We start from the raw sequence: 16,507 nt of genomic DNA on the forward strand, positions 1-16,507 counted from the left end.
ATCTATCTATCTATCTATCTATCTATCTATCTATCTATCTATCTATCTATCTATCTATCCCTCCCTACATGTGTATCTATTTGTATAGGTCTATCTATATCTATTTCTATTTATACCTATGTCTATTAATGTTTGTCTCTTATAGCATTGCCAAATAGACCTTTCTAAACATTCTTTATGTGTGCTGTATAAGAAGGTAGTCATTAGCCATATAGAGTCATGGAATTCTTGAAATTTGGCTAATGTGACTGAGGATATAAATATTTAATATTATTTTATTTTAATTAATTTAAAATAAACAGATATACATAAGTTTGGTCTACCATATGAGACTGCAGATTGCGTGGTCCTTTCTACACTCGTATGTAGATTACATAAGGCAGAGAATTTGCCTAAAAATATGTCAGATTACAAAATAATCCTGTCAGTTGGATGTACAAGTGAGTACATGGAGAAAATTCTGTATATTATCTCATTAAATTTAAATTTTTCATTATTATTTTATAAAAATTATACAAAGAAATGAGGTTTATTTTGGCATCTTCATACATCTAACATTTTATTTTGTTTTTATTCACCACCTATGCCAACTTTTACTGGTCTCCTTTCTCCCCCTATCCCTATATCCTTATACCCTTTGCTTTCTTGCCGTATGATAGTCTATTTCTTCTTATTTATTTCTTTAAGCTTATCAGAAAGTTTGGGTGTTAGGTACTCTTTTGTTACTGTTGAATGCTACGTAGTATCTTGCTGAAGACTATGGATTGGATTTAAGAGTAAACAGGATATACGCTCAGCACAGTGTGATGACATTCAGACAGTCTGCCTTGCTGAGGTTGACCTTGATGCCCTTCACGGTCTTTTCTAACTCTGAGTTTCTGTGGTTTTCTAAGAATTTCCTTCCTTACCAGGAAATGGCGGCACATGGTTTAAACAATTGATTGAGCTGAAAGACCTTTATATCCCTGGTCAGTGGCCCAGCAATCTCTGATAATTTAAGTAGAAAGACTGCAGAGTCTCCTTGAACAGATATCACCCTCATCTCAAGTCCCATACCTCATGACTCACCAGTTTCTGAGTCACAGAGCTGTTCACAGGCATCTGTGGTCCTCTGTCCACAGAGGTCTCTCACCCACGGAGAGGTGGCATTGATCTGGTAGTACAGGGATAGCTTGGCAGGGTTTAGCCAGTCAGAGATATCCAGGTAGCTTCCTTCACTCACCACGAAGCTGCTCCCTGTGGAGTGAACAGAAAGCAGCAGCTATTATCTTCCCGACTTCAGAGCCGTGACTGGCGCTGGAGAAACAAGGTGCAAGTAATCTACCCGCGATCATTACTTCTCACTTACCCAAGAACAACTGAAGAACATTAACCGTGTGTCACCATGGTGTGAAAGTCAACATGAACCCATGCAGGCTAGTGGATAAGAGTCCTAAAGACTGGGTTCAGATCCGGAGTTTGCCTTTTAGACTTTGACTTTGTCTAAATCACTTAGTTACGCTGGCCTTAACTGCTTCATCTGTAAATGCAAATATTAACGAGAGCCTCCCTCAACTGTGAGAATGAAATAGATTGATGCAAGTTATGTAGACAATGCCTGACTGTCTCTAGTAAAACAAAAAGTTAAATTTCAAAAGAAAAATTGGCTGCCCCTGTCACTCTGGCATTCCTTTAGAAGAGAGTGCGCTAGTGTGCCCCACAGCTGAGTGGGCAATAGCTACATGGAGAATAAGAAACGAACCAAGCCCCATCTCCCCTAGGGTGTGCTACATGTTCCGGAGTTCTTGCTTTTGCAGTGCGGTGGTTCAAAACTAGGGACTCACACATAAACTAGGTGCCTATTGTACTACTGAGCTATATGCTCAACTCCATTTGTTCTATTCTGAAGGAGCTAATGGGGTAGAAATGTAGATTATGGTAGATGAAGGATTTTAAAAAATTTTCCAGAGCCTTGAAGGAAAGATACTACATGTGCACGCAAACACGCACGTGCATGTGCACATATGCACAAGCATACACACACACACACACACACACACACACACACACACACACACACACACCTTAATACTGGGCTGGGTGGCACATGCCTAGAATCCCAGTACTCAGAAGATGAAGGTAAGTTCCAAGCCAGTAAGATCTATGCAATGAGTTTCAGGTCAGCCAGAGATGTAGAGGAGACCCTGTCTCAAAAAAGCAAGCAAGCAAACAAAGAAACCTGATGTCCTGTGTTTGAAAAGTATAGAAAGAGAAGCAGGAAGGGTTTGGGATCAAAGGATCACATCAACTCCACTAGAACGGCAGCTATGACTCACTTCCAGTTAGATCTTTACAAATGGGCGTAAAAGGCAGGAGAACCTAAGATTTAAGTTTTGTTTGTTTGCTTTTGTTTTTTAACCAACCTGTCTTCCAATGAAGGCTTAAATAATTTCCTAGAAACTTATGTAGGTCAAAAAGCCTCTAGCTTTGCAATCTAATTGTGTCATAAGAGATGTCATACATGCACACAATGCTATACATTATGCATTTCAATGTAATTACTGTATGATTATACATGCAGTGTTTACACACACACATATACATTCTATACAAATTTACATACACTCATATATACACCCAATTTGTAGGAAACAAAAAGCCCCTTCGTATTGGCTACAATAACATTGAAAATGATGAACACATGTTTGCAGCAATCACACAAAGAAAAGGGTAAGCTTCACAGAGTGAAAACAGGAATTTTAATAGGACTAAATAAGAACAGAAAATTCTGTCCTAAAGTTAATATAACTAAGCCTTCCTAAACTACTTGCTTTTCTTTATCACATCAGGAAACAAACAAACTCGTCTAGATTTTCCAGGGAAGAAATTCAAGTTTTCCAAAGAGCTTCTCAGTTTTTAAGCATCCTTTGCATCTACTAGGGGCTTCTCTGTCAGATCATATTAAACACTGTTCTTGGCCTATGATTGGGCTCATCTTGGATCAGATCATTTGTTGTACCAGTGGAAAATGGTCAGGGAGGAGAGGTCACATTAATCCCTGCCTGGATGCCTAAGTATCTGAGACAAAAGATTAATGCTTTCATTCTTTAAATCACACAGACACTGAATGCCTATCATTCTATGGAAAAGCGTAGGACACAACATGATTTTCATCATGAATGCCAGAAGCAACCACGTGAAACAGCAGTAGATAAGTGACATCAAGCTGAGATTAAAAAAAAAAAATGACCATGTTAGAAGGTGGTCATACAGTCCTTGGCAGCCAAAGGTAAAAAAGCAAAAAAAGAAATGAGTCTGTTCGATTCTATATTTCAAACTTCTGGCAAGGAAAGCTATGCAAATCTATCTGCAAAGCCACATTTCCTCCACTGGAACAAAGCCCGAACAGAAACATGTCACATGGGTCCTTGAGCAAGGCACTACACATCAGTATCAACTGCAGATTTTTCTTTTCAAAAGCACAGTCATGCTGTTTAAATGGATAATTCTTGTATTTATTCTCACTAAAGACTGAGGGATAGATATTGAATTGTGTCCCAGGGCTGAGTCTGGTTAATCCTTCTGCTTCAGAAACTACACAGTGCTGTGATAAAGAGAAAAACCAGTGAGATGTGAGCTCTGATTCTCATGGTGTTACTTACTAGCTGTATAACTTTGAGAAGGGGAAAAAATCTCTCGCAGTCACTACATGTAAATAGCCTAGGTAGAGAATCCACCCGGATGCTGATATCAAGGTTACTTAAGACAACACATCTGTCTTAATCAGCACTGCCTCAAGACTCAAAGGAAGAGACTGGCATGGGGGTACTTAACTGGTATTGTCTTGAAAGGGAGTTGGCAAAGTTAAATGGCATGGAAGGTGAAGTCAAATTGCCATGAGGATGCAGAAAAACCCTCTACTCATTGCGTAGGACACTATGGCTGTGGATGGTCCTTCATACAGGTTTCAAATCAAGACAAGCCTTTGTACCTACACATTGCCCAGTCAGCGACAATAGATCATCTCTAGGAAGGGGACATAACCTTGGGTGAAATGGTCCTTAACAAAATGGAGTATGCTTATTCAGTGGACACTCAGCTGAGCGGGGAAACCACCAGCATCCCTTGCAATTTGGAGAACAAGTACTGTGATGTTTCATGGAGATAGGGATATAGCATAGCAAATCCACTAAATCAGATGGCATCTTAGGTGCCCTGTGCAATCGGCTAATGGGAAAAATTTTGATTATTATTTGGATTTCTTATGAACTTCAAAGCTCTACACACAATACTCAGAGATTTCAAATATGAGAAATATGAGTTGGAATATTGGACCAGAAAAAAAGGAGCAAGAGGCTGCTCGCATTTGAAGGCTGGGCATTTTAGAGATAACTGGGTCATGAAGATCGAGTTCTTACCACTGGGATTAGTGTCCTTACTAAAGACTTCAGAAAGCTGTTTTGAATACCAAGGAAGGATAGCCCACAGTGAACCAGGAGGCTGACCCTTGCCAGACACCAAGCTTGACACCATTCTGATCTTGGACACTCCAGATTTCAGAGCCTTTAGATATACACTTATGTCCATCCTCTTTGCCTTTCTGGATAGGAATTGAGCATTTTAGCAAGAGTCCTCCCTCTTGATTAGTTTCTTTAGGTGTACAGATTTTAGTAGGTTTATCCTATATTATATGTCTATATGAGTGAGTATATACAATGTACATCTTTCTGCTTCTGGGATAGCTCACTCAGGATGATCTTTTCCAGATCCCACCATTTACCTGCAAATTTCATGATTTCCTTGTTTTTTATTGCTGAGTAATATTCCATTGTGTAGATATACCACAATTTGTGCACCCATTCCTCCACTGAGGGGCATCTGTGCTGTTTCCAGCTTCTGGCTATTACAAATAAGGCTGCTACAAACATAGTTGAGCAAATGTCCTTATTGTGTATTTGAGAATCTTTTGGGTATATGCCTAGGAGTGGTATAGCTGGATCTTGAGGAAGCGCTATTCCTAGTTGTCTGAGAAAGCGCCAGATTGCTTTCCAGAGTGGTTGTACAAGTTTACATTCCCACCAGCAGTGGAGGAGGGTTCTCCTTTCTCCACAACCTATCCAGCATGTATTGTCTCTTGAGTTTTTGATATTAGCCATTTTGATGGGTGTAAGGTGAAATCTTAAGGTTATTTTGATTTGCATTTCCCTGATGGCTAATGAGGTTGAGCATTCCTTTAAGTGTTTCTCTGCCATTCGATATTCCTCTATTGAGAATTCTCTGTTTAGCTCTGTACTCCATTTTTTAATTGGATTACTTGATTTTTTTGCTGTTTAACTTCTTTAGTTCTTTACATATACTGGATATCAGTCCTCTGTCAGATATAGGATTGATGAAGATATCAGAAGAAGGAGAAAAGAGGGAACAAGTCAGGAGCCTGACACAGAGGACCTCTGAAAGGCTCTGCCCTGCAGACTATCAATGCAGATGCTGAGACTTATGGGCAACCTTTGGGCAGAGTGCAGGAATCTTAGGAAAGAAGTGGGAAACAATAAGATCTGGAGAGGACAGGAACTCCACAAGGAGAGCAACAGAACCAAAAAATCTGAGCACAGGGGTCTTTCCTGAGACTGATACTCCAACCAAGGACTATGCATGGAGATAACCTAAGACCCCTGCACAGATATAGCCCATGGCAGTTCAGTATCCAAGTGGATTCCATGTAATAGGAACAGAGACTGTTTCTGACATGAACTGATTGGCCTACTCTTTAATTACCTCCCCCTGAGGTAATTAATTCCCTGAGGGGGAAGCAGTATTACCAGGCCACAGAAGAACACAATGCAGCCACTCCTGATGAGACCTAATTGACTAGGATCAGAAGGAAGGAAAAGAAGTCCTCCCCTATCAGTGGACTTGGGGAGGGGCATGCATACAGAGGGTGGAGGAAGGTAGGGATTGGGATGGGAGAAGGGAGGAAAGCATAGGAGGGATACAAAGTGAATAAAGTGTAATTACTAAAGACTTTAAAAAAAATAAACAAATGATAAGAAAAAGAAAAAAAAGAAATACACTTATGTTGTTTATAAGGTACTAGCACCCTGGTTTTGTTTCAGCATCATAAATGGCCTATGTCAGTAGGCTATAATTAACCTCTTTGAAATGATATTGTGCAGAGTTGTTCAGATGTTTTGACAGCAGAGGGGGGTTATTATCCTTTGAGTGTTATGTTTGTTCATTTTGAGATCAATATGTTACACCTTTTGCTCACTTTAAACAATCTGGTGGGGTGGTCATTTTCTTCTTTCACAAAAGACACATGAGCTACAGAGAAAATTTGACCCTACCAAGGTGCAGGGGCAGGTGTAAAAACGGAAAGAAAAGTTTCAGTTTCTAAAGCTATGGTTTTCCCAGTTATTTCAGGCTTTCTTGAGAAACAGGAACTCCGGCAAGGTGGCCTTCTGTGGTCCTGCTACTCCACCTCCAGCACGCTGTATACTCACTTTAGTGACTCTAGAGCACATAGTGCTAGAGGCATTTCCCTTCCCCTGATGGACTCAGACTTCCTATGAGGAGCACATAGTGATGCGTTAGTCCTTACTGATCCAGCTCTCAGCAAAATGCTTTTCACATGTTAGAGACTTAGTGACTGTTAAAGTAAATTAGTGAAATCAAGTTTCATGTCTGTCTACAGAGACCTTCAACTCACCTCTTCCTGGGGTTGTGAAGTAGAAAGACCGTCTCACTGGTTCAGGTTAACTGTATTTGCACTCTATGAAATGTAGACAATAAGGCTAGATTGTTAAGAGTCTCAACACTTTCAAACTAAACAACTGAACTTCACTCGAGGGAGGTGACTCACCTTCATGGGCTTCAGATATGCATGAGTAAAATACAAACCTAAGTGAGGAAGGTAGTGAGGGAGCAAGGAGATGCAAAAGACATGCTGTATCAGAAAGACAGTGCTGAGCATAAAGTGCTTATTTGTCTAATACTTAGTAAAGTCCTTCCCATGTAGGATGATTTCATAGAGACTGGAAAATGAGCCGGAGCTATTGAGAACATTACTAGCTAAATAATGTACAAGTATGTACCACACAAACCAGAGTGTGGTGAAGATTATCTAAAAAGATGTGTTTTCCCCTTGGAAAAGTGAGGTAAAATAAAGAATCAAGCCTTGAGAACTGGCCTTTATCTTAAACTTATATGCAAAGATCAATCAGAAGGGGTTCAAGGGGCAAAGCATGAAGAACGAGGTGCTTGGGTAGTATACAGTAAATTCACCAAGTTTAGAAGTCAGCCAGACCTGCTTCATATCTCTCAGGTCAATCTCTCTCGCCATACTTAGGAGGAAATTTTATCCAGTGTGCACTTACGTACAGCGTGCCATCAATTCATTCGTCTGTGCCTTTGAATACAAACTTATTAGGAAGCCCTAAACCAGACTCTAGTTGAATAAAATACAGTGCTTGACAACACCAGAGATGGAGGTCAGAACGCACGTCTGAGACAAAGCCTGTGTGCCTGTCATACTTTCTCCTTTACCTGTTGTTTCTCCTAGATTCATCACTTCTTAAACTCAAGGACCATGTATTGTCTAACTCATAATCAGCACAGTTCTTAATGCGTGATGGGGTTCAAAGACATTTGGATATCGGGAGAGGATCTGAAAATAAATACAAGGTAGAGCTAGGAGAAAGGATGCATGGGAAACCTAAATGAGTGTCAAACAGCTCTCTGAATAAATTGTCACATTTCTACAGGAATGAAAACTACATCGAAAGGAAATAAAAATGTGTTATTTCTTGTGTCTCGTGTTCTTCTTATTTTCCTCTGGTGTCTGTCTTATTTTCTTGGCTTTAGATTAAAAGCCTTCCCTCCCTTATTGGGCAATGGAAGATTCCTCTCTGAGATACTCATTTAGATCCTCCCAGAGAGCAATGACTCGTAAATGAATCTCTGCCAAAATCTCAACTTCAAAATGTCATGTTTCCTTATTTTTAAATATATATACATATATATTCATTTTTCTCCCACTGCCTTGTGGGAATATACATCATCTAATTAGCCAAATGGATTTTCAGTTCAGCCCAATCATTTCCTTATCTAGAATCTGAAGCCCAGTGTTGCTCAGGGGACTGCGCGGGCACTGAGGTCCTCATTAACTCTGATCTTCAATTACATTGATTATAAGCCTGCTTCTGTAATTGTGCAGAATAGATCAGGGGTGAGTTGGGAAGCTCAGGCCACTCCATAATGTTCTCTGAAAAGCCAGAGGCGCAGCAGCCCCAAAAAGAAACAGAAAGCTACAGATGAGAACTAAAAATACCATGGAAGTAGGTATCACCAGACAAAAATTGCCTGGAGACAGGCCGCAGCTGTAAATTCCTTTCATCACACTGTGCACCATGAGCCAAACCAATGAGAGCTGTGAATAAAAGACTTCAAAACAAGGCACTGGTCACACTGGTGAATGGCCAGCAGATCTGTCCATAAATGGAGTGCAGGAAAGATTTTGGCCCCACTGATTCAGTTCTCTTGGTTTTCTCCCTTTGGCTATTAAATGATCAGAAGCAATCTCCCTTCTGTCACATCATCAAGGAGCCTATCTCTGTTGGGGTCTCGGACTTATGAGAAATGTCATTCTTGGAAGTATGATGATGTAAAAACCGAGAAGCAGAAATGAGGACCATATCTGTTATCAGCCCAGCAGGTATATGGAGCACATGTCCACTCTGGCCCCTGCCCTAGTTTACGGAGCCATAGGTTAGTGTCCACATCCCGCCACCTACTACTTATTGAAAAGTGGATACATGAAGTGGCTGATCAAACATAGTTTTAAGGCCTTTTTAAGAGGAAGCAAAGCCAACCTAGGTGGTTGGGAGCAATTGGTCTCAGAGAGCAGCATCATTTTTGTGGGCCAGTTTTCAAATAAGGCTCTCAGCCATAGATTTCTGTTTTCTTTTCTAATTCTATCTTTTTTTTCTCTTTTGCTCCTTAATTTCTCTTTAGCGTGATTCAACTTAAATCTTCTCACCATCACATACATGTTATGTATCTGTTATGGGATGGATTGTTTCCTTATTGAGTTCACATGATACAGACCTGACACACATTGACTCAGAATGTGACTGCATGGCTTGTGTACATAGAAGAAATTAATCACACATGTACATGGAGGAGAGACTATGTGAAGATGGGAAAGGAAATCAGACATCTATCCAATGGACAGAGGTAGAAGAAATCAGTCTTGCTAACCCCTTGAACTTTGATGGCTAACTGCATTACTATGAGAAAAGACATTACTAACATTTCAGCCACTCTGATAGTGGTGCGTTATTATAGCAATATTAAAAAACTAACATACTACTTTCATTGTGCTGGACAAATATCTCTTATGTGTGTTCTGATTATTAGGCTTTATTAAATATCAAGAAATCCTAGGTATTACTCTCAGGATAAGGTTGAAATATATACAATAGAACACATAGTGTGACAAAGCCAATAGTTGAAATTCAGTATGCATGTACTTCTTAGAGATGCATAGAATTCCAAAGATCAATCTTTGTTTGATCTAAGCACTTTTCACTGATTTCTCAGAAACCAAATCTGTTTCTAAACACTCCAACATCACTGGACAGACAGAAGTGGTATGTAGGTTATAATATATACATTTATATTATGTGAATAAGATGCAAATGTTAAAAATTTTAGAAGCTAAGAAGAAACTGATAATGTCCAGTGGTTATTTTAAAGACGGTCATTTTTCAGCAAACACTGTATGGTCAGCCTCTTCAAAAAATAGAAATTTTGTGAAAATTAGAATAATGTTTTGGGAATTCATATAACAGATGAGGACTTTATGATGTTGTGAGAGTCATACATGATATCTAAAAGAAGTTCCCAAACACTTTCTTTATCATTTCCTAACTTTACTGATTTTTTCATCCAAACTATCTCTACCAGTGACATTTTAATATCACAGATACACTGTTTATCCACTACTGCACTTTATTTATGGCTTGCTTCTACAATGTACAAAGGGAGTATATTTTATTACTCCCAAACTCATTTTTCACCCCTTTGGGCACATGATAATCCTCAGTGAAGATGAACGCTACAGTCAAACGTTCTCCTTTACAAGATAATGAAACCTCAAACAAAAGGCAGGAAAAGGTATGCTTAAGAGGATTGGCCAAGTACCATCATGTATTGAATAAAGAGCAAAAAGAAACCTCATATACATCAGTGGTCCTTCAAAATTATAATGAAGCTGAGAATTCCTATTGCCTACTAACTAACTATTATGCTGACAAGAGTTGCATGAGTCATGCATGTGTCTGGGGTCATGTTGGTGATCATACAAAGTATAGCATATACCTAACACTTAAGCAGGCTACTAAACAAATGCAATGTATTATATATTTACTGTACTCAAGGCTTAAATAATGTTTAGATTATAATTCACCAATTGTATTTTAAAGGGACACTTTCCTACAAAACATTATTTTGGGTTACACATCAGCAGTGTAACATATATCTCATCTTTATCACATCTCTGGATTATATTGTTTTCCCTTACGCTTAATTCAATTTTCTGGTGTTTTGTTTACCATAGCCATATGAGCAAAGTATATACCATACAGTCAGGCAAGCTATGTAGGAGTGAAGCCACTCAGCTTTGTATAAGTGTACATGATGATATTTGCACAATGATGTAGCATGTATCACCATTATTAAGAAATGCATGAAAGCAAGCAAGCAATGGATGGCCAGAACTACACCTAGAACTCTGTGTGCAACTGGTATTCCAAATATCACACCACTAAACACAGCAGGGCTAGACTAGAACCTAAGCAGCATGACAACAAGATTACACTTGGAGTAATTTACGCTGACCAGCAGAAGCTTCTCCTCTGTAACCAGATGACATATCAGAAAGCTACAACCCTCTTCTTTTGAGGAGAGGCCCACATCACAGGAGAATCAGCTACGAGCTCATCACGGGTGCTGGGAGGAACATGGACACAGAGATGGGAGCCAATGGCGACGTAGTCTTCTGCATGAGAAAAGTGCCTGTTTACTCACAGCTTTATTCCTCTCCCCAAACCATTAAACATACTTTTCTCGGAAGTACCTTGTGGAATTTCCTGCTGGATTTTTTTTTAACATTTTCTGTTTTTCCCATCTCAAACTGTGATCAAAGTCTGGCTAAAAACAGATTGTCACAGAGTTCTACATACTTTTATATGCCCCTGGTCTTGCTTCAAGTTGATTAAGGGGTTTTTGGGGTCTGGACAAAAGCTATTTGAAGTTTTGCTATATCAAAAGAGCATTTTCCCCAAGGTACATGACAAGTTTGATACCAAGCTAGGTAATGGAAAAAGAACAAAGTCACATAGTGTTTTTTTTTAAAGTCATTTAAATTTCTAAAGAAATAATTTTGATGCAAGTTAGAAATTACTCTTAATTTTTTGTTCTCTCTGTCTTCCCATCAATACTTAACTGGGAATTTATGAGTCAGATCTAATCTACATATTGGATTTACTTAGGCTTAAAAATAGTGGCTCTCAATTTTTTTTAAAAAAAATTACATATGTATGTATTATCTATCTATCTATCTATCTATCTATCTATCTATCTATCTATCTATCTATCTATCGAAGGGGGAAAGGGTGCACATTCTGAAGCATTAAAATTGAAGACCAAAGAAACTTTCCATATTGGCATTTCTCCTAAAATGTGGGTGCCAGACTCAAACTTGGGTCCTTAGGCATGGTGGCAAGTGTATTTACCTGCTGAGCCATCCCATTGGCCTAGATTAGTGGTTCTGGAAATACAGTAGACATTTGCTCCTGATCCCAGAAGCCCCCCCCCCTTTTGTTCTTATATCAGGAAACAATCTTTTCCTTTCTGTTAGCTAAAATATAAGACATGAGCATAAAAATGGAGTTGGGTGAGAGTTCTGTCAGGAGTCAAAGAAGGGAGTCTCAAGGCCTGGTCTAGCCCTTTGTTTCTGGTTATTGTAAGAAGAATAAATCCTGTAAGCCTACTCATTTCTTTGTCTACATTTTGGGAATACAGTTCACAGTTTCCAACATAATAAAGTAAGTTCAGGTGAATTAGCTATAAATAATACAGTCTCTGGTTAGAGATTTACACTGTACTATTTTTGGAAAATCCACAGGGTAAGCAATTTCTGCATATAATTAAATTTATACGCCTACATATTAGTATATGATTGCATAGTTTATATACACACATACATATGTACATGCTTATATAAACAGAACTGATTATTTTTGTGTCCTAGAATTTTCACATGTTTATATTCGCATATTGATGTGTCCATCAAGTCTATGAATAATCATATTCTGTTCAGACAATGACTCTTAAATTAGTACAACATGGTAGTCTGCTTGGGAATCAGCAAAATATTTATTTCACTTTTTAAAATCACCTTGCTCTCACCTACCTACTCATTTCCTCTAGACTGACTTATACCACATCCAAGCAACTACTCCTGTTACTTTTACAATATTACCTAAGTTGGCTTAGGCAGAACAGGAGTGAGCACACGTCGTAGAAGTGACAGACCCCAAGAAGGACGCCTGGTAAAAGTTAAGACCATCACATTTGGAAGAAAAACATTCCGAAAACGTGTGTGTAAGGTGTGCATCGTGACTCCAGTAAAAGCCGAGAGCATACCCTTGAGCTGCCCTTCATCTGCCGACTTAACCGCGTCCCCTTTCCGTTCCCTCTGCTTTGTTTCTGCCTTCATCTATGAGATGTGCTTCTCTATGTTCCTCCCAAGGAGCCTGCGCAGACATCACCGGCTCTCTGCAAAGGCGGCTCGAAACTGTGAGCACTAAGAATAACCATATTAGCAATTCCTCCCTGGATCTGTTTCATTACTACTTGAACACAGGTTCAAGCCAACCAACCCAAATTAGACCCAAGTACCTGCCTGCTTTTTTTTTTTTTTTTTTTTCCTAGAGTCCTTGCCATCTGTACTCTTCATTCATCTGGAAAAAGTTTCAGATGAAAAAGCACAGGTGTTGGTATCATCAGACCTAGGCAAAATGGGTTCCCTTCAACTCACTATTTGAGTGGCTCTGAAAAATGATTCATATTTCTTTTCTCAGCCTCTTCCTCTAAAAGAGAGTGAAAGGCCTTCACCATGTAGCACTTGTGTACAAATTGTGGGGCTGTGTGTGCCTGACTTACTGAATGCATTCATCAGATGAAAATTTATACTGTCACTGATACCATTCTTTAAATTACGTTAGAGCTATCACTAGAGGGGAGAATATGGTTTGTATTCCCATCGTACAGACAAAGAAACCAAGGCTTCCGAACTTCACATGTACAATGTTCTGAAATACACAGATATGTTGTTGGAGATTAAAAATTAGAATGCATTCTGTAATAAAAAATAATAATGTTCAATACTACTAGGCTGCTTCCCATTATTCTCACTTCAAGAAAAACTTGTCCACATATAAGAAATTTTGCTTTGTTTTACTTTGCTAATGCCAATATTCACCTACAGTTCATTCTCTAATCATTGCACTTCTGAAGAGGATTGTTGAAACATAAGACATACTATGGTAGTATGAACAGAAAGAAGTAGTAGATGACATAACTTTGTAATTTGATGGCAAATACCTCCAAAGAAATGTAATATTTCCAAGCGTCATTTTCTGGAAACTTGACAATAATTCAAATTAATGCTGAGCCCAATCTAATTGTTTTGTGATAGCACAAAAGATTACATGAGGTAAAGTTTCCAAAAACTAGAGGCCTCAACAATCATGTTGATGGAACAGCTTTTACTGTCTCACACAGGTGAGAACAGCTGCCAAAATTGTAATATTGATACTTGGGGTGGCATGATAAAAGAGATCTGAAGCATATTCACACTGTTGCATCCTCAGCAATTAGCCGATCACCTGCTTAACCCTGCTGTGAGTATTAAAGAGCGCAGGATAAAATTTTCATTTGAAGATCAAACACAAGAATCTAGGGCTCAAGTAGGGCTTCTTGTGGCTGTGGTCTTTGTTTCTAGTACATGGTGCATGAAGAATGAGTTTGTTCTTTCTGTCAGAAGGACTCTGTAAGGGACAGCTTGAGAGAGTCCAGCTCTGAAGCCAGGAAGACAATGCTTTTTCCATCCAGCCTTCACTTTTTCCATTTATTCCCCTTCATGCCCGCTGCCTGATTTTGTGAAACTTGGGGTTCCTCTTCTCGAAAATGGGACAGTAACTAGTACTACACACTCTGTGCATGATCTCATACTGGGAAGAGTGTGATTGGTGAGAAGGATAAGCAGCCTAATAATACATAGGATCCAATCTCAGTGTTGAAACAATCACAAATAAAACAGCAAGTTAGTATGTATCATAGGTGCTCAGTAAAAATTCACAAAGTATTTATATCAGAGTTATCAGCAGCATCAGAGAGGATGTGGAAATGTGACAGAGGATATGCTTACAATGTATCTCTTGCTAATACTTATCTCACAATTTTGTAATAATACTGATAGTGAGTAACATTGTTCTACTTAGAAATTTGGGAAAAAAATAAACGTAGAGTTGATATAAAGTTGCAGTAGCAAGTGGTTAAGTGGCCAAGAAGTAAATGTCCTCTTTTTTGTTGTTGTTGTTGTTGCCAGAAGTATAACCGCGGTTTGCTCATATACTGAAGGAAACGGGTCCATTCAGGCCTCAGGGACTAATGTACCTTTTCTTCCACATATAGGTAATTTTCAGAGTCTCACCCTGTCTTTGCCCACACATTCTTAAATATCCAGGGCCATGAACCACGTTTGTCTTCATTGGCCTGTCTGCAAGCAAACTCTTCATTAAAAATAAAAGTGATATACTATGATGACTAATATTGACAGGATCTCTTGGCAGACAAACATCTGCGCTTGTATGTAGAGAAGGTTCTAGTCCTATGAATTTGGTGGGGGGTTAAGATAATTACATGCAGAGATGTACGCATGACTGCGGGTTGTGAACAGAAATGAGAGTACAAGCATCTGAGCCATCTGAGTACGAGCGTTCACCTCTGTTCCTGTTGGTGACTACAATGTCCCCAGCTGCCTCAAGCATCTGTCCCCACACCTTCTCTGCTCGGGTAGAACGTACTTATTCTCAGAGTGAGCCTAAGTAACCCGTTCTTCCCTTGAATTGCTTCTGTTACAGCAACCAAATGATTTAATAAACCTGGCCTCTTCCCTGATGGCCTGGCATAGGCACCGTTCTTCTTACTGCTGTATCATTTCCAAAGAATCTGAATTTAGTACATGCTCATTGAGTGTGCCCCATGAGAATGGATGTAGGAATACAGGGGCTTCTTCCATAAGAAGAGAATGAACTTTCTGCAGGAGAACCATATCCAACATACCTTTGAATGGACATATTTTATCATGGTGTTTAGCACCTAGCAATCAGTAAAACATTCTGAATGAATATGTGAACGACACCTAGTACTTCCAGCCACTGTCTGGACTGCCTTAGATGTTATCAAATGGAAGAAAAAAAGGCAAAATACACAGTTCCTAAATCACATTCTCCTGTGGGCTTCAGGATTAACACATAAGATTAGTGTACCTTAATACCCAAAACCAAACTTCATTCTCCAGAAAGAGCTATTCAAGGTTTTGAGGTCACCAAGAGTTCTTTCGTATCTGTGTGCCCTTGAATAAGTTTATTGTTTACTTTGTGTTTCTGCATACTTATCTGAAAATTGTGAGGAAATTAATGCTTCTCTTTTCTAGAAGTATTTTTATATTAATATTTCTTATTTTTAAATAATTCTATACATTCACTTGTATCCCAGCTGCATCCCACTACCTTCTTCCCTCCCAATCCTCCCCTCCCTCCATCATCTCCTCCCTGCCCCCTTCTGACTCCACTGAGAGGGGGTGTCCTCCTCTCCTTCCATCTGGCCCTAGCTTATAAGGTATCTTCAGGATGGTTGCAATGTTTCTAGGAGTATTTTAAAGAAGTATGTTAACTTATAGGAAGTGTTTTTAAGAGAAGTTACACTGAGTTATGTCATGCTTCCATATATGCAGTTTTCACTCCTAGATCATAGATGAATAAGCTAAAGATAATAAACAGGTGCTTTTGCTTGCCTTGTCCATGGTACAGAGGTTCGAAACTAGACTCTTGAGCTACACACTCTAGGTTCCAGGGTCTCTCCTTCATCCCCGGGGACTTTACTTTCCAACAGCAGTACCACGTTCAACTAATTCATGTGCTTATCCCAATAATTAACAAATCTAGGGCTCACCACTTATGTATTACTCCCAGTGTTCAGCAAGTAAACAAAAGATAGGTGTTTATCTATAGTAAATGTACGGTGTTAGGAAGATGGGTGTGACACAAGTCGCTTTACCAATATATAGATAATCCCAACTGCAATCAAGTGATCCAGAGGGAGAAAGAAGCTGCTGTGGGTACCAAGCAAGACGTGTGTGCGTGTGTGTGTGTGTGTGTGTGTGTGTGTGTGTGTGTGTGTG

The 16,507-nt window shown here is 39.2% G+C and overlaps 1 protein-coding gene across 3 annotated transcripts in view; it reads right to left on the reverse strand.

The window, feature by feature from the left end:
• Astn2 (astrotactin 2) overlaps nucleotides 1-16,507 on the reverse strand; it is a 1,010,996-nt gene that overhangs the window by 595,775 nt on the left and 398,714 nt on the right. For all 3 annotated transcript variants that reach the window (XM_055611729.1, XM_055611728.1, XM_055611727.1), the window contains one exon: nucleotides 1,069-1,236. In XM_055611729.1, the coding sequence (XP_055467704.1) occupies nucleotides 1,069-1,236 (168 nt within the window). The remainder of the gene's footprint in view (nucleotides 1-1,068; nucleotides 1,237-16,507) is intronic.

This window comes from Psammomys obesus, unplaced genomic scaffold, assembly GCF_907164565.1.
Source record: "Psammomys obesus unplaced genomic scaffold, mPsaObe1.curated_primary_1811, whole genome shotgun sequence".
NCBI classification, from domain to species: domain Eukaryota; kingdom Metazoa; phylum Chordata; class Mammalia; order Rodentia; family Muridae; genus Psammomys; species Psammomys obesus.